Genomic DNA, 23,486 nt, shown 5'->3' on the forward strand with positions numbered 1-23,486 from the left:
TTTATTTTTGTTTTCATAATCACATCCGTGGTGAGTTTAAAAGGAAAATTGACATTTGGGATTATATTTATGGAAATTTAGTTTCATCTTTATTGGTATTTGCTAGAATTAAATTTTTTTGGCGAGAACCTTCAGTGTAAAAATAAGGATATGATGCGGATGGTTGTCTATCTGACAATCGTGGCTCTTTGTTGGCAATTTGAAATGACGAGCTCACGCACGTCCACTTTATGGAAGTTAAATACAGATAGTGGCAAAATAACTGGACACATTTCCGATACTCGAGGAAAGGCAGATAACACAATGCTTGAAGAGTTTAGCATACCATTGTTTGACGCTAATGCTGATGTCTACGCACAAGACGAAGTATTTTATATCATTGCGTCTACTTTGGCACTGGGCGCAAGTACAGGTGCTAGATCAAGTATCACAGATGCGGATCGCAGTGAGGGAGACAATGCAGGATACGGGTGGGTACGCGAATCACCTGAAAATTCTATAGACACTTTGGCAACATTATCAAAACGGTGCAATGAAAGTGATGCTGAAAAACAAGAATCTAACGGCACTGAAGTAGAAAACAAAAAATCTTCGTCCATTACGGGTAGTTCCGGTACACCAACTGTAGCTAATGTTGATACTGCCTTGGTGGCTGATGAATCTTTGGATTGTAAACCAGTGAATTTTACATACTACGATTATCTTATTGGAGTGGGACAAAGATTCAATCATCCCAAGATACCAGAGCCAGAGGTAACTTATATTGTGTTTATCACTCACACATACATATGTTAATTAAAATTGTTCTATGTGTTTTGCCAATCTTTAAATTAGGTTGCTTACCTTTTTCTGAAAATTAAAGATGAGAACTCTTTCAAAAATTTCGATATATCAGCTTTGGAACGGCGTCTCAAAAGAACAAAGCGTGAAAAGCCTAGATCCGTGCAACTGTATAATCAAATTGGAAACTACTGGCGTATTGTGGGGGACGCGCGTCAAGCGATTGAATGCTTTAGACGAGCTCTAGCAATGTCTCCAACAAATGCCGAAGTTCTCTTGAATTTGGCGCGCGTGCTATACAATCTTCAATATCTTGACGATGCTATACACTTGACAAGAAGGTAGGGGCAAAATTTTGTGCTAATTGTTCAACAAACAAATGTCGGTTAGCAAAAAGATCAACCAACTTAAATTTTATTTATATTTTTTTTTCACCAAATTAAGAATATTAATATTAACACACCCAATCTTTTACGTCTTATTAGACTAGATAAAATTTAAATACGTCCAGTAAAGACGGAAATTAATATATTTTGTTCATTAAAATCGTACAGGTCTTTGGAAATGCAACCACCTGGAAGGTCTGCTTGGCAGCAATATTTCACACTTGGAGAAATTTTTAAAGCTTATGGACATTTTCAAGAATCAATTTTGCATTTGCGACATGCACTTGAACTCTATCCTCAGCACGAACCCATATTGAAGGCCCTGCGGGATGTGGAGAATAATCCCTCATCAACATTGCATGTGTACACAGTTGTCATAATCGTTGCCTTGGTAAGTGAGATATTCAAGATATTTGCTTACAGGCTAATAAATAAGATATTTCTACAATTAAGTCACCATGTAGATGTCAAAAACCTATATTTTACATAATTTTACAGGTCGTTGCTGTTTTTATTGTAATTATAACATCATCTAACAACAGTGATAAATATAATGGTTTAAATAGCGGCCACACTCAAAATGATTATGAGCCTAAAACACAACGGCATTTCAACCGTGCCATGGCTATGCGCTCACTCAAGGGATTTTCCTCTTCCTCAACTTTTACGGGTTCATCATCACGGAACCTTAGACACAGAAAAAATTGAGCCTCCCAAAGCAGAAGTGGATAATTTGCCACAACACTATCTATCTACGTCCACGCCCATGCTTACACAAATAAAAATTGCTTAAATAGCACAATTGCTTATACACATATACACGTGAACACACAAATTCACACGAAAATACAAATCAGGAATACCATTGGATAAGAGGAAATGTTGGGCTTAACGATATATCGGTGATTTGATAAATCGATTAAACGAAATGCCAAAAATGCACGGATCTCATGAAGATAAGCGACCCATTTACTTAGTTATTTTGTTTTATGTAGATTTACGACCTAAACTACATTCGGTTTAAGAAAAGTATATTTGAAAATTATCACAATACTTTTATTTTAAAAAATTTGATGTAGTAAGCCAAATTAACTTGTTATAAAATTAAATTTTTTTGTTCCTTCTGTTCATATTTGTTTAAATATGGATATTATATATGCCATTTGTACTTATATTTACGTCATTAATTTTAAGTTTTTTTTTTTGTGAGAAATTCTTTAAATTTCTGTGATAACTTTGAAATATTAAATTCAATATTTAAACTTTTGGTGAACTTATTTTAAATTAACTGTTTACTTGATCTATGGAAATTAATTTCTACATATTGTACTTAAAACTTTTAGGAATAATTATAACTATTATAAATCTCGTTACTCAAGTAACGAAAAAACAAAAAGTTAAGTACTTAAATTAACCATCACGGCCATTAAATGCTCTATAATTTGTTTATCCTTAATTTATGTACATTGTATGTAATTATTATTTGTTATTTGATATTTGAATATATACATTTATATTTCATTTTGAAATAATTTGTTTGCCATGAGCATATATTTGTATGTATATTTTTAAGACCTGAATTGTCATTGAATACTCTGTAACTTGGGTAGTAAAGCGGCATTTGATATATCGAGTTCATGCAGTAAGTTCAATAAGCGTGTATTCTTAAGACATACTCATAAGGATTATTTATTTAAAACTGGTACTGCTAAAATCTATTTAGCAAAATTTCAATTAAATATATATATAATAAATAATTTTCTGAGACTAAAAAAGTAAGGATGAATTACATTTTATTTTGTTTATTATAAATTAAAACTCTATGAACTTATATGCAATTATGTTAATATCATTATTTAGTTTTATAAACATCGAAAGTGTACAGTGCTTAGGATTCATGTGTCGTAATAAACATTAGTTCAGCTCTTTTATTCTCTTTATTTGTAAAAATTTTGTATGGAACTGCCTCAAGCACTCATTAAAAAATCTGAACGTACTTGCTTTTTTAATAATTCGCCGAAAATTATTTTCTTTTTGCCACCATCGAGACATTCATTTATTTGCTTTAATACATCCAATTCATTGACAATTTCATTTTTAATATTAAGAAAAGTTTCATCACTTGTTCCCTTCTTTTGAATAAAATACTCTATATTCTTTATGTTGCAATTAAGCATAGTAAGCTCATTTAGTAATATGCATATACAATTAAAAGCATTTTCGTTATTATGTAAATAAAGTTTCCACGTTTTATTATGATCTTCACTTTCATCTGTTTGTGATATTTCTAAAGCCATCGATCCAAACCACAATGACGTGCAAAGCTTATTGAAATATACACACGAAATATAGTTTTTTTTGTTATGTAAATCTTTATCTCCTACAAACTCATGGTTATTAACATCATTTTGTACACATTCATTAAAAATTGTATTTCTTTTGATAATATCGAAGTTGAACTTCTTAGCCATTAAATGCTCAAATAAAAATACATCTTTCTTTGATTCGAATTGGATATGTAGTGAGGTCTCTTTGTTAATCATTGCTGTAGCCAAAAAGTCCTGATGAAAAGTTGAAGTCTCAAATGAAAGATTATACTTTTGTCGGTTCATAATTATGTTGTTAATATTTAAATTCTTCAAAAAGAGATGTTGTTCATAAATTCTTGTTTTTACCTGTTGATTCATTTTATGTGAATGTTCCTTTTTCACTTCAAAATATAATAGTAAAGGACACTCCTCTACTAAAAGTAATTGGGAAGTTTGTATGGCAATCAAAAGTACAGCAAAGGATGAAGGCAGGACTCGATTCAACTCACATTTCGACCAAATTGTTGGTGTTGTGTGTAATTCCTCATCTTCGGTTTGAAAAAAAGTTTCCAAAGTTTCTAAATTTTCAAACTTTTGTTTCAGTTGGTATATGCGATATTTATATATAATATTGTCCACATAAGTATCCTTCATCTTAAAAATTGGTTTGAGGTTTTTGGTTATTATTAGGCTATTTACGGAGCAATTGTTGACCAGTGGTACACCAAGAACCATTATATTGTTCGAAACATATCTTAACCAAATGTCACCACATCTGGCAATAAACGGCTTTTCTTCTAACTGATCGCTACGAATATAGTTACAACCAAATCTTTGGAAATCACGCAAAGTGTCAAATTCTTTTTGTGTAGTTGATTTATACAACTGTAGTTCCGCTTTGGCACATCTCACTTGCTCCATCAGCTGCTTTATATTTCTTCTATCGTTACTGCCGTTGCTAAGAGAACAGCGATTCATATTTTCATTTTCTTGAAAATTTGTGTATATCATGTCTCCATTTTCAAATTTTACTTCTAATATAGCATCGAATTTTTCTTTACCATGTATGATACGATGTTTATGAACACTTTCGAACTGCATGACAAAAACGAAGTCGGGCAAGGCAATAGCCAACAATTTATCCCAAAGATGTATTAACAAATATAATTTACAAATTTCAAAATTTCTATAAACAAACTTTCCAAATGATATTTTAAGATCAGTTGTAATGTGCTCCTCGCCACATATTGAGGTCTGCGGTTCTGAGGTTTCCGATAAAGACTTTAACTCCATTATGCTACTATGTGAGTCTTCGTTCCGAAATTTAAACCATTTACTTTTTGGACCTTTGTAGTCACACAAGTTTGCAGCAACATTTTTTAAACAAGTTTCCGACAAATCTATACTGCTGACAAGTTGTTTCTGGTAAAATTGGTAACATTTCAAATTGCGCGCCAGAACTACCAAGCTTCGCTTTCGGTTGACCCATAATTTATCACAAAATACAAGTTCCTCCCCAAGGAAATCTGGAACTTCATTTTGTATAAGCTTTTCTGATAAAGTCATAAAGGAATATTCGAATACACAAATAAATTCTTAATTTTAAGAAAATTCCAAGAAAACAAAATTTTGGTTAATTATATTCTAATAAATTCAATGAATGAAGTAAATTAGAAGATAGCACTAAAGTCTCCTATTCACAATGACACTACTTTACCATTTGATATCATAATTATATTAATTACATAAAGTAAATAGGTAAATGATAATAATTTTATTATATTCAATCTCAATATAATTATTTTATAATATATTTTTAAAATATTTAATATTGTTATCAAAAATAAATAATTATTGTAGTAGTGTAATATATGCCGATAAATACTTCAAAAATGTAAGAGAAGTATCGATAATTGCCAGTTTCATATATGGCATTGATTCCAATACTGACGTTTGAATTGAAGAGTGGGGTTTATTTCTTAATTATTATTACAAAGTTTAGTTGTTGGCAATTTTTAAAAATATTAAATAAATTCTAATAGGAATAGTTCTCATAACAAAATGGAACCAATGGCATTAGGAAGTCCTGGCGGTAGTCCAGCTGCAAACAGCCCTTATTTACCAGCTTTTCTTATGGGAGATAATCAAATTCCAACAACACCGCGCAACACGCTTTCGCCAAACAAAGGTGCCAGGAATATATCCTTTGGTATGAGTTAATTTCCAGTTTTAAAATATTAATTTTTTATATATTATTATTTATTCATCTAGTAACGTCACCCATATCAAATTCTCCGGCTTCTAGTGCACTTAGTGATCACAACCGTTTCGCAGTTGGACAAAAACACCTATTTAATAGCTCCGTTACTACCAACTATTCGGGTACTCAAGGTCCGCCCACACAAGGATTATTCGACTCTTTACGTAGCGAGCGTAATCTGGTGGAAACACCCACACGTGGCATAGAAGCACAGTCACCAATAGGTTTCGGAACTCCTATATCTGTTCAACATAATTCAAGTACTTTCGGGAGTAATTTGGGTTTCCAACAGCAGCATATGCTTCAACAACAACAGCAATTTCCGCTACAACCAACAACTCAATATAGTGACACATCTTACCTGGCTAATACCTCATATAATACCCCACGCTGCATCAGCTCACCTCTCGGACCTCTTGCTACCCCTAATTCAAATAATGTTATTAATAATACGTCATATATGACCCAATGCCCGCCAACGCCGCGGTACACGGAATTTTGGGTGACTGTTTATGGTTTCCCGCCAAGCGCCATTTCAACTATTTTGCAGCACTTTGCGCAATGCGGCACCATTGTTGATAAAGTGTTTCCACCCCAAAATGGTAATTGGGTACATCTTAAATATGCATCACGCCTGGAATGCGATAAAGCACTCAATTATAATGAAAAAATATTGGGCAATAATATTATGATAGGCGTTACACAATGCAAGGATAAAAATATAATCGACAAAGAGAATGTGTCCGAGAATAATACGTAAGTCAAAAAAATAATATACCTTATATAAATTACAACTTTTAAATTTTTGTTAATATAATTGTAGGCAACCATGTAAAGTACGTCCGTTGGCTCAAACTGCATATAAAAGTGCCCAAAATGAGTCAGCTGTCGATAATAATGCGAACCTCCCACAAAAGAGTTCGGGTTTGGTGAATAAAGCACTAGATCTGTTCTTTGGTTGGTAAAGTAAATCAGTTTTAAAATCGATTACATTTTCAATTCAAGATAAAGTTGTATTTGCTCGGTTCTAAATAAGAAAAAATATATATTCGTTAATCAAATAATATTGTTTTTGTACTGTTTCTCACAATAAATTTGTAAAGTATTTTCCAGTAAATAAAAAAATGAGTTTACATATGAATCGAATACAGCAAGACTAGCCTGGAGAAAACGAATGCAATAAACTCTTGAGTTTACATTTGTGAATTTATTTATTTCGTAGAGAATGTACACACGATTACATATACATATCTTAATATTAATATTTCTTACTAAGAAAGCAAACGCCAGCTAATAAATCTTAAAACCACTTTGCTTCTGGTTACATATTTCCAATTTATAAAGCATCAATCTTCCATAAACTAACGCAATACACTTTTCCATTGAACTATTTGGGTTTCTCAATGAGAGCTGTTTCCAGTTTAGACATTTTTGGATAATGAACATCCCGAATGTCTAGTTTCGATTGCGCCCAAAGGATTAATTTTAGTAAGAACATTACTTTAGGTGTTGAATCAGTGCTATGTTCGCACTTAAGTATGGCTGCATTCAGTTCACTGGCAATCTGTAAAAATTTTATAATATATTTGGTAGAGTTTGAATAACAGTATTACCTTTTGCCTATGTGCCTGTTCTAATAAATCAGAAAAAGGACTATTTTGTGGTTTCTCGAAAGCTAACAGTGCTAAAGTCCGTTCAAGTTCGTTAAGTGCTTCAGGAATATCCTCTCCTGCTTCGGATAATTTATTTTGAGCAAATGTTAAGGCTTCTTCAATTTTTCCAGCGCTGCAAAATAGGGTTTCAATTAAATGGAAGTGTTCAGATATAATTTTTGCCAAATAAGCCATACCGAATTAATTCAATAAGTTGCAACTGTTGTAGGTGAAAGAATAAATAACGGTCGTTGTCTAGCAACTCGGGATGCAATTGATTTACGAGATGTGTAGCTTCCTGTATGCGGCCACTTTGAACTGCTTCTCGTATAAGTATACGGTCATCTAATGAACTTAATTCAACACTCGGTTCAAGTCCAGCTTCTAATTGAAATTTTTCTGCAGCCTCCTTGAATCCCTCTTAAAGAGAAAAAGTTATAGTTTATGACCAGTTCATTTAAAATATAATTTTAAATCATTTTACCAGTTACTAAATAATTCATAATTAATCGATTCATATCGCTTTGCTTATATGGAAATTGTTCCAATTTTCGCATCCAATCTTCCTTTGTTATACTATCACACTTTTCGTTGTAGCTCATTTTTTTATTCCTCCTTATTTTGCCAATTTTGAGGCCGTTTTAAAAATACCAAACACCGAAATAGATTTTTTAATATGTAGAGTTATGCGTGTTTGATATGTTCTGATTTATATTTATACTTTTTTTTTGAAAATTTCGATTCATCAAAAATATACAACTTTTACTTGTGCTGATTTCCCAAGCTGGAGCGATTTTAATTGTATTTTGCTTTGCTCATGCCATTCGTACATTTGGTATGTTCAGAAATGAGACAAGAAAACTTCTATTTAAACCCTTGTCGGTCTCCGAAAGTTTTTATGGATTTACTGTGTCAGATTCGAATTATTTGTATCTTTAATGTTCCTACACACATTCTTTTACAAAAAGAAATACCATACGACGAAGCTAATGAGAATTGCGTTTTATTTTTGTTAATTATTCCAGCAGAAGTAAAAAAATCAGAAGATAGTTAAATTACAAACAGCTAGCAGTCCTTTTAATTTAGATATTTTATACCACATTATAGATATGGATTGAACATACACTGCAGAGAATTGTGGATAAGACATGAGGATAAAAATGACACTTTGACTCATTGCACGAACAAAAGAAATTAAATAAGAACAAAAAAAACTAGATTTAACTTCACTGTGAATAATTTTGTACTGTGCTGCTGAATTAAAAGATAAGGTTTTGCGAAAAACTAATATTTGCAAAAATAAAAAAAACTTCTGTCGCACAGGTTGTCAATCTTTATAAAATAAAAAATTTGCCACCGTTTAAAATAGAAACAAAATAACAAACATTAAAGATAATGGCAAAGAAAACGTACGATTTACTTTTTAAGTTGTTGCTGATCGGCGACTCAGGAGTTGGAAAAACTTGCATACTTTTTCGTTTCTCAGACGACGCATTCACCTCCACTTTTATTTCGACTATTGGTAAGTTAAATTTCTATGATTACACAGTCTGTAGATAATATTGTATGTGGAGAAGAACGACATATACTAACATGGGCGTGGCAGAGCCTGATGCAGTGCGCTATTGTTATTAACTGGGGTAGCCTTATACCCCAATACTCTGCATTCCAGAGTTATTAGCTTGTTAACCAAAGATAACTGTTGTCTCACTTATTTAATGTACGTACATATATGTGTTTTATATTTATTAAAGTATCCCGGCAAACATTCTCTTTGTTTACATACGGATTCACATTTTTATAAATATATGAGCTATATATGTACGTACATATATAAAATGTCTTTGTACAAACCTAGAATATTTTGCAATAAAATGATGTAGTAAATAATATATTTACGTATATCCGAATTTATCTAACAACAACATTACATAAATTAAACAGTTTCTCAATGGTAAATGCATATTCCATTAAAATGTATTTATGTACAACTCAATTCTCTTTCAAAAAATTTGATATGGTAAATAATTTAATATATAAATATTGTGTAATTAAAGGAATTGACTTTAAAATCAAAACAGTCGAACTGAGAGGTAAAAAAATTAAACTCCAAATATGGGACACAGCCGGCCAAGAACGTTTCCACACAATCACGACATCCTACTATCGTGGTGCTATGGGCATAATGCTGGTATATGATATAACAAATGAAAAGAGTTTCGAAAATATAGTAAAATGGTTACGAAATATAGATGAGGTAAGTAGAAGTGTGTGTTCTTATGCATACAAATGCACATATACATGTATCTGTGGCATACGAATACGTACAAATGTAAAAATATCACTAACAAAACATTAAACAAATGTTTGCACAACTCGTAAGGATAGTCAGGGTCATTAATGTGGCTACTTATGTATATGTCCTAAAATTGAATTTGATGAAGTCATTTGCACAATAATACCGTAGCAATTAAGAAAGTGCGAACGACGTAAACATACATATAACCTAACTATATATTTAGAAACTCATGTTTGAAATTATATTCGTTGCAACTCGCCAAAGTTAAAATTCCTGATAATTTACTTTTGCTTACATATAAAAAATTTTATGATGTTTATCGAAAAATTTTTATCGCCTAACTTAATTTTACATGATAAGCCATAAAGATCCAAATTGGTTGACTAATAATTAATAATTAGTTTTTCAATTGTGATGCACAAACTTAGTAGTAAAAGGCAATATCTATTAAAAAATATTTTAAAGATTAGTTTAAAGTTATTAAAAATATGTAATTACATGAAGTAGTTGTTAATAGTATAGAGAGATTTCAAGAAAATGTTTTTTCGGAGGAATTTGAAGATAGAATATGAAAAATTATCTTAAACACACAAAACATTCCAATATGGTTTATAATTACCTAAGAATATACGTACATACATATATACATATGTACATATATAAATGCATATTACTTTTCATAAAATTTTAAAGATAAAATAGTTTGTTTATGCAGTGGACGTTTTTTATGAGAACGTGACCTTGTTTACATTGATAATACTTGAATTTCCTTTTTTAGTTTCATTATTTTACTATTTTACACACATTATTATATATATGTATAATGTTACGTTTTTTTTATATTTAGCATGCGAATGAAGATGTTGAAAAAATGATTCTGGGCAATAAATGCGATATGACAGACAAGCGTGTGGTGAGCAAAGAACGCGGAGAAGCGGTATGTTGAGTAATTCATAAATATTTTTAGATATATTTTATAACCATTTGTTGGGTTTTTTACAGATTGCCGTGGAACATAGCATCCGATTTATGGAAACATCTGCCAAATCTAATATCAATATCGAACGAGCATTTTGCGAGTTGGCTGAAGCTATTCTAGATAAAACTTCTGGTAGGGAGGCTGCAGAAAATCCCGATCGCCTAGTTGTTGATCGTCGAAATAATGAAAAGGCGCCTGCTTATAAAAGTTGTTGTTCTTAAGTTTGCTTAATGCAACAGGCCACGCCACCAACAGCACCACCACCAATTACCACTTTTACATCCTTATTGATACTACAAAATAACAAACCAGAGGCAAAGAATCAATGCAAATCATTAGAATATAGTATTGCCTATAACAAAAATAAGATACTATCATTTTTTTACGTAATGAGAAAATAATTAATCATCAACAGCTACTCAATTCACTACTAATTACTATGTGTATTGTAATTTTACGATAAGAGGGAAAGAATTGAAAAGTTTGTAAAAAGTGAGAAAAGTTAAATGCAATTGCTTCTGCAGTGATTTACATATTTAGGTGATCTGATATGCTTACTCGCTTCTAAACGAAAATTTGAAAGAAAAAAGTAATGAATTATAAAAAACTTTAAATTAAAATATATGTACATGTTAGTTGTAATATTTTGGCAAAATAATTTGGTTGGAATTTGCAATTTATGTCCTATTTCTACATTTCACAGTTCACTTTCTTATACAAGAAGCTTTGTGTCATTAATTAAAAATTCAATTATAAAATGTGCTCACATACATATGTTTTATTAAATATTTGCTTGAAATGACAGTGGTATTGTGGAATCTAGGAAATTATATATGTATATAGGCTTGACCTATCTAGTATAAACATATTTTTTTTATAGAAGCGATGCAAATCGTGACATACCGGTTCAAGTTATTTAAAATCCATTCAATCGACAGTCGGGAGTAGGGAACCGCAAGTGGGCCGGATTTTTATCTGGCAAGAGACTATTCACATGACAGTATTCCTCAAGTGTTTGAAAAATAATTCTGACACTATATCCAATATCGTAATTCCCCAGATTAAATTCCTAAATGTATTAGCTTATCCTATCTAGTTGGACAGGGTTTAGATATCCAGAACAAAAAAAAAATAGACATTCCTTAAGTTGATTAGCCTTGTTTCTTTTCACACGTCTCAAAAAAATTACTACATACATATCTCAATTAACTTTACCTGACAGGAAGTTTTATTTGTTTTTTTTTTTTTAATTCGATTTCTTTATTTATTCAAATCTGAAGATGTATTTATTAGCTTAAAAATTACAATTACAATTTCGCCTACTTTGTGGCAGTTCATCATATTTATTGCATTTTTTTGTCATCTGCTTTCCCACTCTTTGCAGAGACTGCATTATTTTCATCCTTGAAGTGTAAAAACACAAACGAAAAGATAAAAACGCCAATCATCATGGAGAAAGCACTGCTGTAGTAGGGGTATGCACTAGGAATGAATCGTTCATATTCCGTATGTTCCAGAGGACGAACAGATACTTGGGTGGTATTGTAAAGATGCGTGTAACCAACTCGATCATAGTTTATCTTGAATTGATACACTCCGTACACGTCAGGTATCTTAAATCTAGCTTCATAGCGTCCACCGTTTACTTGCTTAAGTGTAGTACGTATGAATGGATCGATTCGAACAAATTCCAACTGTACATCATTTGCTTTGAACGGTTTCCACTTCTCATCCACCAATTCTTCTATTGATATAGTATACACAACTGGATCGACAATTGTGTAAGCTTGCTCAGGCGGTAGAGACTCTCCTTCTTTGTGGTGGTTCACTCTAGCAACACGTAAACGTCCACTTTCGCCGAAGGCCCACCTACTTATTGCAGTGGCCACGTCTTGGTTACTTGCTTGTTTGTTTATTGTTCCATCTCGTGCATTTTGGACAGGTGCTGTAAAAGCTTCATCAGAAAAGAAGTGCAGAGATCCAGAAAATACAACTCGAGCATTATTACGCGCTTGCAAAGCAGCAATAAGCAACGTTTCCCGTCCCACTGCGTGTGGGTATTCTTTGACAGTCTGTTCAGGATTATAACTGTACGCTGTACTTTCTGCAGACAACAAATGTAATACTAGGGGATTTTCTTTATCTGCCAATAACCCAGTTCCTCGATAAATTAAGGGAGCAGACTTCTTGGCACCAACTATAATTGGTGCATCGATGAGGTTTCGTGCTGAAGTTAATATAGTAGTGTGATCCCCAACATCAGAGACATCATAATTTAAATGATCTATAACAGAAGCTCCTTCCTCATCAACTTCAAACCCACATTCTGAAGCGAATTCACGCAAAGCATCACCCGATTGCTCACTAGCAGCAACTAAAACGTTACCGCCATCGTCAACGAATTCTGTCAACTTTTCAACACTTAGATCGCCTCCAAACTCCTCAACACTGGGAGCAAATATAATAACATTCTTGTAAAGATATTCTCCATATCGTGAAAGCACTAGACCAGAGTCGTCTGCCAATTTATAAACAAGGTTAAATCCCCGCTCTGTTGAACAATATTTTATTTAAAATTGACCACGTCACTTCAGAACACTGATAGTAGCTTACCTTGCAACGATTTAAAGAAAATTGAATGGGTTTCTCGAATTGCTAAATTATCTAACAAAACCAACGTATTAGCATCGGACTCCAACACAGCGTTTGAAGTTTGTAGAAATACGCAAATAAATACAAAGTACTTCCACATTTTCCTTAAATTTACAATAACCAGAAAATGTTTGAACAAATATCCAATGTGAAAAAATTATACGCCCGGTAGAGAATTGCCAAACACTTGTGAGAAAATATATTTTACCGGCTATCGAGTTGCCAAATATTATTTTCTTCACATGGTTGCATTGCAATTAAAATGGCAAAGATACAGCTATATTTAATTGTTTTTTAATATTAGTAAATCTACTGGACTCTGATTTTTAAGAACATTATTACTTATTCGTATAAAAAATGCATTAAAATACAACATTTCTTTTTCTTCTAATAATTGCAATACATTTTTCCTTCATTGCTTCATTTCTCGTTTCGGATTTTATTTCCATTAGTAAATTATTATATAATTTTAAGTCATTATAAAATATCAGCATATTGAATATTATTGTCCTTCGTCTTTAGAATCAAATTTTCGTCTTTAGAATCCAATTTTAAAGTTTATATATCTTCAAAACATTTTTGTTTAATTAATTTAATTTAGACTTCACAAAGAAAATAAAACATATGGCAGCGTGCTTATTATAGTTTTGACATTTAATTAATTTAGTAGCTAGCGCTTATTTTTCGCTTTACGTATAGTGAACGTTGAAAAATATGGAAAATATTCCGCGAACACACGAAGGTAAGCTTCTTTTATTAAATATTGGAAATTATAAATCAGTAAACCATAAGTGTAATTTTGTAATTCACATACCACGTAGGGAAAGTTTGTATTTGTTAGGTCTAAGTCATGGATCGATTCACCTCATTTTGTCGTATTGATTTACCTTTTGCAATACGAAGAAAAGTTACTCAGAATTCAATAAATTTCTTTATTTATTTGCTCTTCCTAGATATTGAGGCTCAAATTGCCGATATTCAAACCAAGAAAAAGGAAATTCAAAAAAATTCATCGACTGGAGTTGGCTTATTGGACAGTGGTGGATTTTATGATACAGAATTATATGATGAAGGCGGCGGAAAAGGAAAGAATCGTTATGAGGGCTATAACACTTCAATTGCAGCAAACGACGAAATGGATGAAGACGAAGATGATGGATTCCCGGTACCTCAAAAGCGTACAACTTATACGGCACCCATATCCGTTTTAAAAGATGTCACTCAAGGTAAGGAAGATGTTGATCCAATGGCGGATAGACGTCGACCAACCATAGCAGATAGAGAGGATGAATATAGGCAAAAAAGACGTCGTATTATTATATCTCCTGAGCGTGCTGATCCCTTTGCTGATGGTAAATAAAACATACATTGTTTAATTAAAATGATCACTTACTTATTAATATCTATCTTAGGTGGAAAGACTCCTGATATTGGATCCAGAACATATCCCGATATAATGCGTGAGCAAATGCTCAAAGGGGAGGAAAGTGAGGTGAGTAGCTTAGTTGATATTACAGAAGTAAAAATTAATTTTGTTTTTATTACATGCAGCTTCGCAGAAAAATACAAGAGAAATCTAAGGAAGGCACATTGGTAAAAACTTCGAATGGGGAGGCGACTAAAGAATCGACAACACGTAAGCGAGGACGTTGGGATCAAACCGTTAGCGAAAGTTTTGTACCTGCAAAGGTATCTGCAACACCTAATAGTGCAGCAACGCCTACTTGGGAAGATGTAAGACTAATTATTTTAAAATTTTATGAACATTAATTTGATTTCTCTTTTTTTTTTAGAAAACACCAGGTGATCATCGATGGGATGAAACACCTGGCCATAAAGGTAGTGAAACACCTGGGGCCACCCCAGGTTTGGGGACACGAATTTGGGACGCGACTCCGGCACATGCAATGACGCCAAGCCATGAGACACCTGGGCAAGAAAAATCAGCTCGTCGTAATCGTTGGGATGAGACTCCAAAGACGGAACGTGAAACTCCCGGTCACAGTGGTTGGGCTGAGACCCCAAAACCAGACCGGGGTACAAGTGACAATGTTGTTGCTGAATCAACACCAGGTGCTTCAAAAAGAAGATCACGTTGGGATGAAACTCCATCAAATGCGACACCGTCAATGACACCCTCTTCTGCAATGACGCCTAGCCTTACACCAAGTATGACTCCACATACCACTCCAGGTCACGTCACACCACTCTTAACACCGGGTGGTACCACACCCATTGGAGTAAAGGCAATGGCCATGGCAACTCCAACTCCGGGCGCATTAGCCGCAATGACACCAGAGCAACTTCAAGCATACCGTTGGGAAAAGGAAATTGATGAACGCAATCGGCCACTAACAGATGAGGAACTCGATCAAATGTTTCCCCCTGGGTATAAAATATTACCGCCGCCTGCTGGTTATGTGCCATTACGCACACCTGGGCGTAAGTTAATGGCCACACCGACACCAATTGCTGGTACCCCTGCGGGATTTTTTATTCAAGTCGAAGATAAAAATGCCAAATTTATGGACAACCAACCAAAAGGTCAAAACTTACCGTTTATGAAACCAGAAGATGCTCAATATTTCGATAAACTGCTTGTGGACGTAGACGAAGACAGTCTTTCTCCAGAAGAGGCTAAGGAGCGAAAAATAATGAAGTTGCTTTTAACTATTAAAAATGGTTCACCTCCAATGCGTAAGTCATCACTTCGACAAATAACTGACAAGGCACGTGAGTTTGGAGCTGGGCCACTATTTAATCAAATTCTTCCCTTACTTATGTCTCCAACGCTTGAAGATCAAGAACGACATTTACTTGTAAAAGTTATCGATCGTGTCCTATATAAGTTAGATGATTTAGTGCGTCCTTATGTACATAAAATTCTTGTCGTTATTGAGCCATTGCTAATTGATGAAGATTACTATGCCCGTGTAGAAGGTCGAGAAATAATTTCGAATCTAGCCAAAGCGGCAGGCCTTGCCACTATGATTTCGACAATGCGTCCTGATATCGACAACATCGATGAATATGTCCGTAATACAACGGCACGAGCATTCGCCGTTGTGGCGTCGGCATTAGGTATTCCATCCTTACTACCGTTTCTTAAAGCCGTGTGTAAGTCGAAAAAGTCATGGCAAGCTCGTCATACCGGTATAAAAATCGTGCAACAAATTGCCATATTAATGGGCTGTGCTATTTTACCGCATTTAAAAGCTTTAGTGGAAATTATCGAACATGGATTAGTGGATGAACAACAAAAAGTGCGAACGATCACAGCCTTGGCCATTGCTGCATTGGCTGAAGCAGCTACGCCTTATGGCATTGAATCTTTTGATTCCGTTTTGAAGCCCTTATGGAAGGGTATTCGTACACATCGCGGTAAAGGCTTAGCTGCATTTTTAAAAGCTATTGGTTATTTAATTCCATTAATGGATGCCGAGTATGCCAACTATTATACCCGTGAAGTGATGTTGATTTTGATTCGTGAATTTCAGTCACCCGATGAAGAAATGAAAAAGATCGTATTAAAGGTAGTAAAACAGTGTTGCGCTACAGACGGTGTGGAGGCACAATATATTAAAGAAGAGATTTTGCCACACTTCTTTAAGTTCTTTTGGAATCACCGAATGGCTTTGGATCGTCGCAATTATAGGCAGTTGGTAGACACCACGGTAGAAATTGCCAATAAAGTTGGCGCTTCTGAAATCATTAATCGAGTTGTTGATGATTTAAAGGATGAAAACGAACAGTATCGCAAAATGGTAATGGAAACCATAGAGAAGATTATGGGTAATCTAGGAGCTGCAGACATTGATTCACGTTTAGAGGAGCAACTTATTGATGGTATCCTATATGCTTTTCAAGAACAAACCACCGAAGACGTGGTCATGTTGAATGGTTTTGGTACGATTGTCAATCAGCTAGGCAAACGAGTTAAGCCATATTTACCTCAAATTTGTGGAACGATTCTTTGGCGTTTAAACAATAAGTCTGCGAAAGTGCGTCAACAAGCAGCAGATTTAATATCCCGCATTGCCATAGTTATGAAGACCTGTCAAGAAGAAAAATTAATGGGGCATTTAGGTGTTGTATTATACGAGTATTTGGGAGAGGAATATCCAGAGGTATTGGGGAGTATTTTGGGTGCGCTTAAGGCAATCGTTAATGTTATTGGTATGACTAAAATGACACCGCCCATTAAAGATTTACTCCCACGACTGACTCCTATCCTTAAGAATCGTCATGAGAAAGTACAAGAGAACTGTATTGATTTAGTCGGAAGAATTGCGGATCGTGGACCAGAATACGTTTCAGCGCGTGAATGGATGCGTATATGCTTTGAGTTACTTGAACTTCTCAAAGCGCATAAAAAAGCTATTCGTCGCGCTACAGTGAACACATTTGGTTACATAGCTAAAGCAATCGGTCCGCATGATGTGCTCGCGACTTTGTTGAATAATTTGAAAGTACAAGAACGACAGAATCGTGTATGTACTACAGTAGCTATTGCTATAGTGGCTGAAACTTGTCGACCCTTTACAGTACTCCCTGCATTAATGAATGAGTACCGCGTCCCAGAACTGAACGTGCAAAATGGAGTACTCAAATCACTTTCTTTTCTTTTTGAGTACATAGGTGAAATGGGAAAAGACTACATTTATGCCGTATGTCCCTTGTTGGAAGACGCATTAATGGACCGCGATTTGGTGCATCGACAAACTGCTTGTGCTGCTATTAAACATATGGCACTCGGCGTTTATGGTTTTGGATGTGAGGATGCATTGATTCATTTGCTGAATTACGTTTGGCCAAATATTTTTGAAACATCACCTCATTTAGTTCAGGCATTTATGGATGCTGTTGATGGTCTACGTGTTTCACTCGGACCCATAAAAATTTTGCAATATACACTGCAGGGACTATTTCATCCGGCACGTAAAGTCCGAGATGTGTATTGGAAAATTTACAATTCTCTTTATATTGGTGGACAAGACGCATTAATAGCTGGTTATCCAAGGATTACTAACGACCCAAAGAATCAATATGAACGATATGAGTTGGACTATATGCTTTAAAGTGCGTCTATATAGCGGAGGAAACATTTTCTACAATACAAAAACTACAACTATAGCCGTACAATGATTTTTTTTAGATGTAACAATAATTCCGAAACAATTATATATAGAAATAATTTTATTTCAACTAAAATTTTCCGTTTTCATTAGTATGTGTCATTTTTGAGAAGAGTGATTTCGTTTTAGGATACAAATATCAGTTCATATTCAGCTATTCAGATGAAAAGTTCCAACGTGTAAAAACATAATCTGCGAATTCACTACTTGAATCCTAAATTAATTTTTTTACGCTCTTTAACTTTTTTTTTTACTAAAACGTTGAATTAGGAAATTTATTATTTTATTCATTAATACTTTTCTCCTTTTTATTAACAATATTGAATTATATTAATATACCTATACTTGTTCGAAAAGATTTGTACGTACATATGTATATATACATACTAGGGTTATAATTTTGTGTATTTGAGGGGTATAAATAACAATAGTCTTCTTGGAAGTCTTTATGCCAAATATTTTAGAATGCTTATTGTGCTAAATTTGTTATCGGTTCATTAGTTCTTCGAATACCACGATTAGATTTTCTAATCCGAAAATATAATTGGTATCTAAAGACTGGTTTGTTGTGGGAAAAACATGTGCGAAATCTATCATTTTTACTTTAACCCAATGTGCATCACTTGATTTATATTCAGTTTTTTCCTGTACATTTAGGTTTACGCTGCCATTATTCTCTAAATCACCATTTGTCAATTGTGAAATACCATTACCTTGGTGTGAATCATTTGGTGGTAGGAATTTTTCGAGGTGTTCATAGTCATATACAATCAATAAGGAACTTGCATAGAAATTGTATAGTGTCTGCATCTTAAACCATTCTCGTATTCTGTATAACTGTTTTAATATTTCAAAAACCAATGGTCTGAAAACTCCATTTTGAGCATTTATGAAGAGTTCTATTGTCTCGTGGAAACCATCAGAGTCCAAATTTTTACCATACTCTTTGCTAAAGCGAAGTACTTTACGATCTTTGTGCGTATACACCTGGAAGCCCGGAATACAAAGCCCCAAAACTTGTTTGCAGCGTACATATTTTTGTTCTTCTACACGACGTTTTTGTTCTGATGCCATAGGATCCCAAGTTCGTTTACCCACTTTAATATCCATTATACAAGGTTTTCGCATACCTTTTGTGAGATCTTCCATTTTCAGGAAAGTGTGCTGACGGTTATTAACAGCTAATATCACTGTTTTATGGTATTTTGGTACAAATGAACTAAGCAGCTGCAATACATTTGAGTCATTTGATTTTTCAGCTTCTTGGAGATTTTCATAAAAATTTTTCTCACGTTCTCCACATTCCGGTTTGCCTAATGGTTTAAGCACGCAACCACCACTGTCTTGTAAAAGACCTAAAGATGATGTATCAAACGTATGACCAGCAACTTGAGTTTCCATAGCTGCGAATCCAGCAGGAAGTTGGATCTCGACCAGTTCAGAAGCAGCGCAAATATTTGTGTGCTTTTCCGTCATTTTTGTAGAAACTTTACTTGGCATCTGTATGTAACTTTTCAATTGTTGGCATCAAAATACCCATAAACGCATGAGTAATGCAAGTATTGCAAAAGTATTTTCAATTACTACGATTTATTCATATCTAAATTCTTATCCCAAAGTTAATACCGCCTGAAACCGATTGAGCCAATGATAAATGCTGCCAGATATACATAATATTTTGTGCTTTTATTTTTGTAATATACTTTAACCACTATGCATTCAGGAAAAGTTGTCTGCGTGTTATTGACACATATTAGAATTGATATTAATATACTTTCGTTAACGTTATCAAATATTTAATTTATTGTGCGAATGTATATGAAATATCTTATCAATTTTATATACTTAATTTTGCTATGATATACCAAATAAGTTAATCGTTGGATGCATACTTTTAGGAGTCGAAGTAATTAACTAATTCACAATAGCTAGACATTAGTTCGTATTAATGAAACATATAATAAATACATCAGATATTAAATTATTTTACTATTATTTAATTTTTTGACTCACGGTATCAACAAAATCTCTATGTACATTGTGATATACTCTCCGATTAGTTAATCTTAATTAAGTGACATTTCTTATTTATATTGCATTGTGTTGGCTACACTGACAGCGCGCAATCAACCGATTTCGCATACGGCAGGGGAGACGAAGTGAATCCGTCGGAATTTGCACGGAAATAATTCCTATTTTTTTATAAGTTACTCGTATTTTTGCATTATTTTAGTTATTGAATTTTGAAGTGAAAATGGCGTTAAATCCACAGTACGAGGATATTGGTAAAGGATTTGTGCAACAATACTATGCGACATTTGACGATCCCAACCTCAGAGCGAATGTGGCCAATTTCTACAGTGTGAGTGTGAATGTGTATTGCAGCTGGTGTGGTCACCACTGCCTCTGTACCGGTGTTGTTGTTTCTGCCACTGCTGCTCCACCTTTTTGTCCACAGAATTTCAAATGACACATGTCCATTTATAATTGCACCTTATTACTATTATATGTTTTTTGTTTCCAATTTATATATTTTCTGTGGTTAGTAGCCAAAGTCACTTAACCGCCATTTGTGCTATTTTTAGCGTAGAGTGCTTCAATTATATTACTTCTGGACCATTCCGTTTGCGTTCGCAGCAGCAGTAGCAAAAAATTAATGTGTAAAATATAGGAATATCTAATATATATTAATGAATATATAATTTATATTCTAGGCGACCGAATCATTCATGTCCTTTGAAGGCGTACAATTGCAAGGAGCACCTAAAATAATGGAAAAGTTGTCTGTGAGTACATTTGGGTACCATTCGATTGACTATTTTATTAACTAATTTAATATTTATTTAGAGTTTGTCGTTCCAAAAAATATCGAGGGTTATAACAGCAGTAGATTCACAACCAATGTTTGATGGAGGCGTATTAATCAATGTATTAGGAAGACTCAAGGTAAAATATAATTAATACAAAAATTAAGTTTTGTTCCATTGTACGGTTTGAAACATGTTTCACAAAATGTAACTTTAATGGCCGGTGTGTATACATAGCTTAATTTAAGTTTTTGATCCTTTCATTGATCTATTTGTGTACACGCTGCATTTGACGCCTTATCAGACCGATGATGACCAGCCACATGCGTATATTCAAACATTTGTTCTTAAGCCTGTGGGTGGTAGTTTCTTCGTACAACATGATATTTTCAGGCTATCCCTACACGACGTATAGTTATATGGAAAATATGCACTGCGTGCACTGCCCTTAACTCACGCTTGACAGTGGACGCTACAGTTACTGCTGCGATAATAGATACATTTTAATAAACTATGCTAATTTGCTAACGTATGTTACCTTAAATAACGATAACAAAAAAGGAAATCTAAAAGCCAGTTATACAAAAATTGCAATAATTTAGAATAATAAATTTGACTGATTAGTGACTGTGTCGAGTTTAGTCGCCAGATATGCCGCCAGCAACGCCACTACCATCGATGCCGATTTTACTATGAAATTCGAAGAGTATTCTGCGTTTTTGGTAATAAATCAATTATAAATAAAATTTTATGAGCTGATGATATAACCCGATTTTTCGAATGTAATATTTTGAAAATAATTTTCTGTCTAACGCGTTTCGTTGTGGTATTATTTTAATTGGCATATTAAAAAAAATCCAAATAACATTATCCAAAGTTTCTTAAACGCATGCAAAAACTGTACTACCTACCACCATACATACACACATAAACTTATGCTTGCAATTACCATGACAGCCATTTACGTTACAGAAGTGTAACCTAATTTATACCCCGGCTATGACTGTTACATTAATATTATTTGGGAAATGTTTAATTAAGTTATTCACTTTACTAGATGTTGTCCACAAGAAAAATAAAACACATTCATAATTATCATTTACTATTAGAAAGTTTGAATATCCTAGCATAAAAAAACTACGAACTCGTTAAAAGTTAAATAAATAAAGGAATAATTAAGTAAAAGTTTCGTATTAAACTGACATATTTCTCCAAGTTTCCAATCATTTTCTAATGCCAATGAATAATAATATTGAAATACTCCTTAGTGAAAAGTTAATTTCTTCGGCATTCTGAATTTGCGAAAATTTTAAAATTATTTAATCATTTCTAATTTCATTTAGATATGTATATAAATTTTGTAACTTTCGGTTAAAGCTTTTATTAAATTGTATTCTTTTCCTGAACTGAATTTGACCCTTACTTATAATTTTGCAATTTTGCTTAACAAATTCCCGAAAACACTCCGGCCATGGACAGTGATACTATTTTTTATTTTTATTAATCGCTATCATTTTGTGAACTTGCTTTAAGGCATTATATATTATTTTATTGTAATTTTTGTTAAAACTCGAGAAGTACCTAGATATGCATATAATTTTGTATAAAAAACCTCAGACCTTTGCACAACCCTTCTAATATTTCCCTAGATATTCCACTTATTTTATTTATTTATGTTTGCTTAACCATTTATTACTAGTCTTTTATTTACATGGACAATGCATACATATGTACATATGTATTTTTGTTTTACTCTATTTAGGTAAAATGTTACATAGTTTTTAATTGCTATTTTATGGAGTTAGGTTTAAGTATGTAAATTTTATTTATTTACAGTGTGACGAGGATCCACCACACGCTTTCTCGCAAGTCTTCGTTTTGCGGCCACTCGGCGGTACATTTTTCTGTGCACACGACATCTTTCGTTTGAATATACACGACACAGCCTAGTTGTGTCAACATTTTGATTACGTTTATAATAATAATGATACATAAATATTAAAACAAATGGAGTGATTGTAATAACGTTAGATATTCTGGCATTTATTTCGTGTACTTGTAATGGATTTGTTCTATTCGTTATTATGTCTGAAAATAATATTACAACGTATTTAAATTGATTGTTTTTTGTTGAGGTTCAAATTCTCTACTATTCTCAATAACAATTTTTTGTTTATTTGAACTTATAAATACTTATTCCGACATTACAACTTCAGGTTAATGTTAA

General features: G+C 33.4%; 9 protein-coding genes across 11 annotated transcripts; 5 read left to right on the forward strand and 4 right to left on the reverse strand.

The window, feature by feature from the left end:
* Nucleotides 1-66: 66 nt before the first annotated feature.
* On the forward strand, nucleotides 67-2,853 carry LOC120774744. Its single transcript, XM_040104500.1, has 4 exons — nucleotides 67-753; nucleotides 835-1,121; nucleotides 1,335-1,557; nucleotides 1,665-2,853. Exons 1-4 carry the CDS (start codon nucleotides 151-153, stop codon nucleotides 1,872-1,874), a joined length of 1,323 nt encoding a protein of 440 aa, XP_039960434.1. The 5' UTR covers nucleotides 67-150; the 3' UTR covers nucleotides 1,875-2,853.
* A 99-nt stretch (nucleotides 2,854-2,952) lies between these two features.
* On the reverse strand, nucleotides 2,953-5,167 carry LOC120774743. The gene has a single exon (XM_040104499.1). The coding sequence runs from the start codon at nucleotides 5,039-5,041 to the stop codon at nucleotides 3,134-3,136; it is 1,908 nt and encodes a 635-aa protein (XP_039960433.1). The 5' UTR covers nucleotides 5,042-5,167; the 3' UTR covers nucleotides 2,953-3,133.
* Nucleotides 5,168-5,391: 224 nt separating this feature from the next.
* On the forward strand, nucleotides 5,392-6,799 carry LOC120775262 (nucleoporin Nup35). Of its 2 annotated transcripts, none has more exons than XM_040105347.1 (3): nucleotides 5,392-5,663; nucleotides 5,747-6,491; nucleotides 6,559-6,799. In XM_040105347.1, exons 1-3 carry the CDS (start codon nucleotides 5,537-5,539, stop codon nucleotides 6,698-6,700), a joined length of 1,014 nt encoding a protein of 337 aa, XP_039961281.1. In that variant the 5' UTR covers nucleotides 5,392-5,536; the 3' UTR covers nucleotides 6,701-6,799. The 2 variants fall into 2 exon arrangements, with proteins under 2 accessions (XP_039961281.1, XP_039961280.1); XM_040105346.1 differs by having other exon boundaries at nucleotides 5,398-5,684.
* Nucleotides 6,800-6,924: 125 nt separating this feature from the next.
* On the reverse strand, nucleotides 6,925-8,194 carry LOC120775263 (glucose-induced degradation protein 8 homolog). The gene is made up of 4 exons (XM_040105348.1): nucleotides 7,872-8,194; nucleotides 7,585-7,807; nucleotides 7,349-7,520; nucleotides 6,925-7,299 (listed from the first exon to the last, which is right to left on the reverse strand). The coding sequence occupies exons 1-4, from the start codon at nucleotides 7,987-7,989 to the stop codon at nucleotides 7,123-7,125; spliced, it is 690 nt and encodes a 229-aa protein (XP_039961282.1). The 5' UTR covers nucleotides 7,990-8,194; the 3' UTR covers nucleotides 6,925-7,122.
* A 392-nt stretch (nucleotides 8,195-8,586) lies between these two features.
* Nucleotides 8,587-11,435, forward strand: LOC120774396 (ras-related protein Rab-10). The gene is made up of 4 exons (XM_040104014.1): nucleotides 8,587-8,909; nucleotides 9,445-9,644; nucleotides 10,534-10,623; nucleotides 10,689-11,435. Exons 1-4 carry the CDS (start codon nucleotides 8,783-8,785, stop codon nucleotides 10,884-10,886), a joined length of 615 nt encoding a protein of 204 aa, XP_039959948.1. The 5' UTR covers nucleotides 8,587-8,782; the 3' UTR covers nucleotides 10,887-11,435.
* A 455-nt stretch (nucleotides 11,436-11,890) lies between these two features.
* On the reverse strand, nucleotides 11,891-13,502 carry LOC120774395 (dolichyl-diphosphooligosaccharide--protein glycosyltransferase 48 kDa subunit). The gene is made up of 2 exons (XM_040104013.1): nucleotides 13,279-13,502; nucleotides 11,891-13,216 (listed from the first exon to the last, which is right to left on the reverse strand). The coding sequence occupies exons 1-2, from the start codon at nucleotides 13,415-13,417 to the stop codon at nucleotides 12,009-12,011; spliced, it is 1,347 nt and encodes a 448-aa protein (XP_039959947.1). The 5' UTR covers nucleotides 13,418-13,502; the 3' UTR covers nucleotides 11,891-12,008.
* Nucleotides 13,503-13,969: 467 nt separating this feature from the next.
* On the forward strand, nucleotides 13,970-18,528 carry LOC120773414 (splicing factor 3B subunit 1). The gene is made up of 5 exons (XM_040102284.1): nucleotides 13,970-14,059; nucleotides 14,271-14,669; nucleotides 14,730-14,809; nucleotides 14,869-15,051; nucleotides 15,111-18,528. The coding sequence occupies exons 1-5, from the start codon at nucleotides 14,032-14,034 to the stop codon at nucleotides 18,393-18,395; spliced, it is 3,975 nt and encodes a 1,324-aa protein (XP_039958218.1). The 5' UTR covers nucleotides 13,970-14,031; the 3' UTR covers nucleotides 18,396-18,528.
* On the reverse strand, nucleotides 18,496-20,188 carry LOC120773415 (inositol polyphosphate multikinase). Its single transcript, XM_040102285.1, has one exon. It carries the CDS (start codon nucleotides 19,950-19,952, stop codon nucleotides 18,939-18,941), a length of 1,014 nt encoding a protein of 337 aa, XP_039958219.1. The 5' UTR covers nucleotides 19,953-20,188; the 3' UTR covers nucleotides 18,496-18,938.
* A 384-nt stretch (nucleotides 20,189-20,572) lies between these two features.
* Nucleotides 20,573-23,375, forward strand: LOC120773416 (probable nuclear transport factor 2). Of its 2 annotated transcripts, XR_005705162.1 has the most exons (5): nucleotides 20,573-20,814; nucleotides 21,167-21,238; nucleotides 21,300-21,398; nucleotides 21,564-21,981; nucleotides 23,096-23,184. XR_005705162.1 is itself a non-coding variant. In XM_040102287.1 (4 exons), exons 1-4 carry the CDS (start codon nucleotides 20,707-20,709, stop codon nucleotides 23,207-23,209), a joined length of 393 nt encoding a protein of 130 aa, XP_039958221.1. In that variant the 5' UTR covers nucleotides 20,575-20,706; the 3' UTR covers nucleotides 23,210-23,375. The 2 variants fall into 2 exon arrangements, 1 of the variants encoding a protein (XP_039958221.1); XM_040102287.1 differs by lacking the exon at nucleotides 21,564-21,981 and having other exon boundaries at nucleotides 20,575-20,814; nucleotides 23,096-23,375.
* Nucleotides 23,376-23,486: the final 111 nt, after the last annotated feature.

This window comes from Bactrocera tryoni, chromosome 4 (genome assembly GCF_016617805.1).
Source record: "Bactrocera tryoni isolate S06 chromosome 4, CSIRO_BtryS06_freeze2, whole genome shotgun sequence".
NCBI lineage: Eukaryota > Metazoa > Arthropoda > Insecta > Diptera > Tephritidae > Bactrocera > Bactrocera tryoni.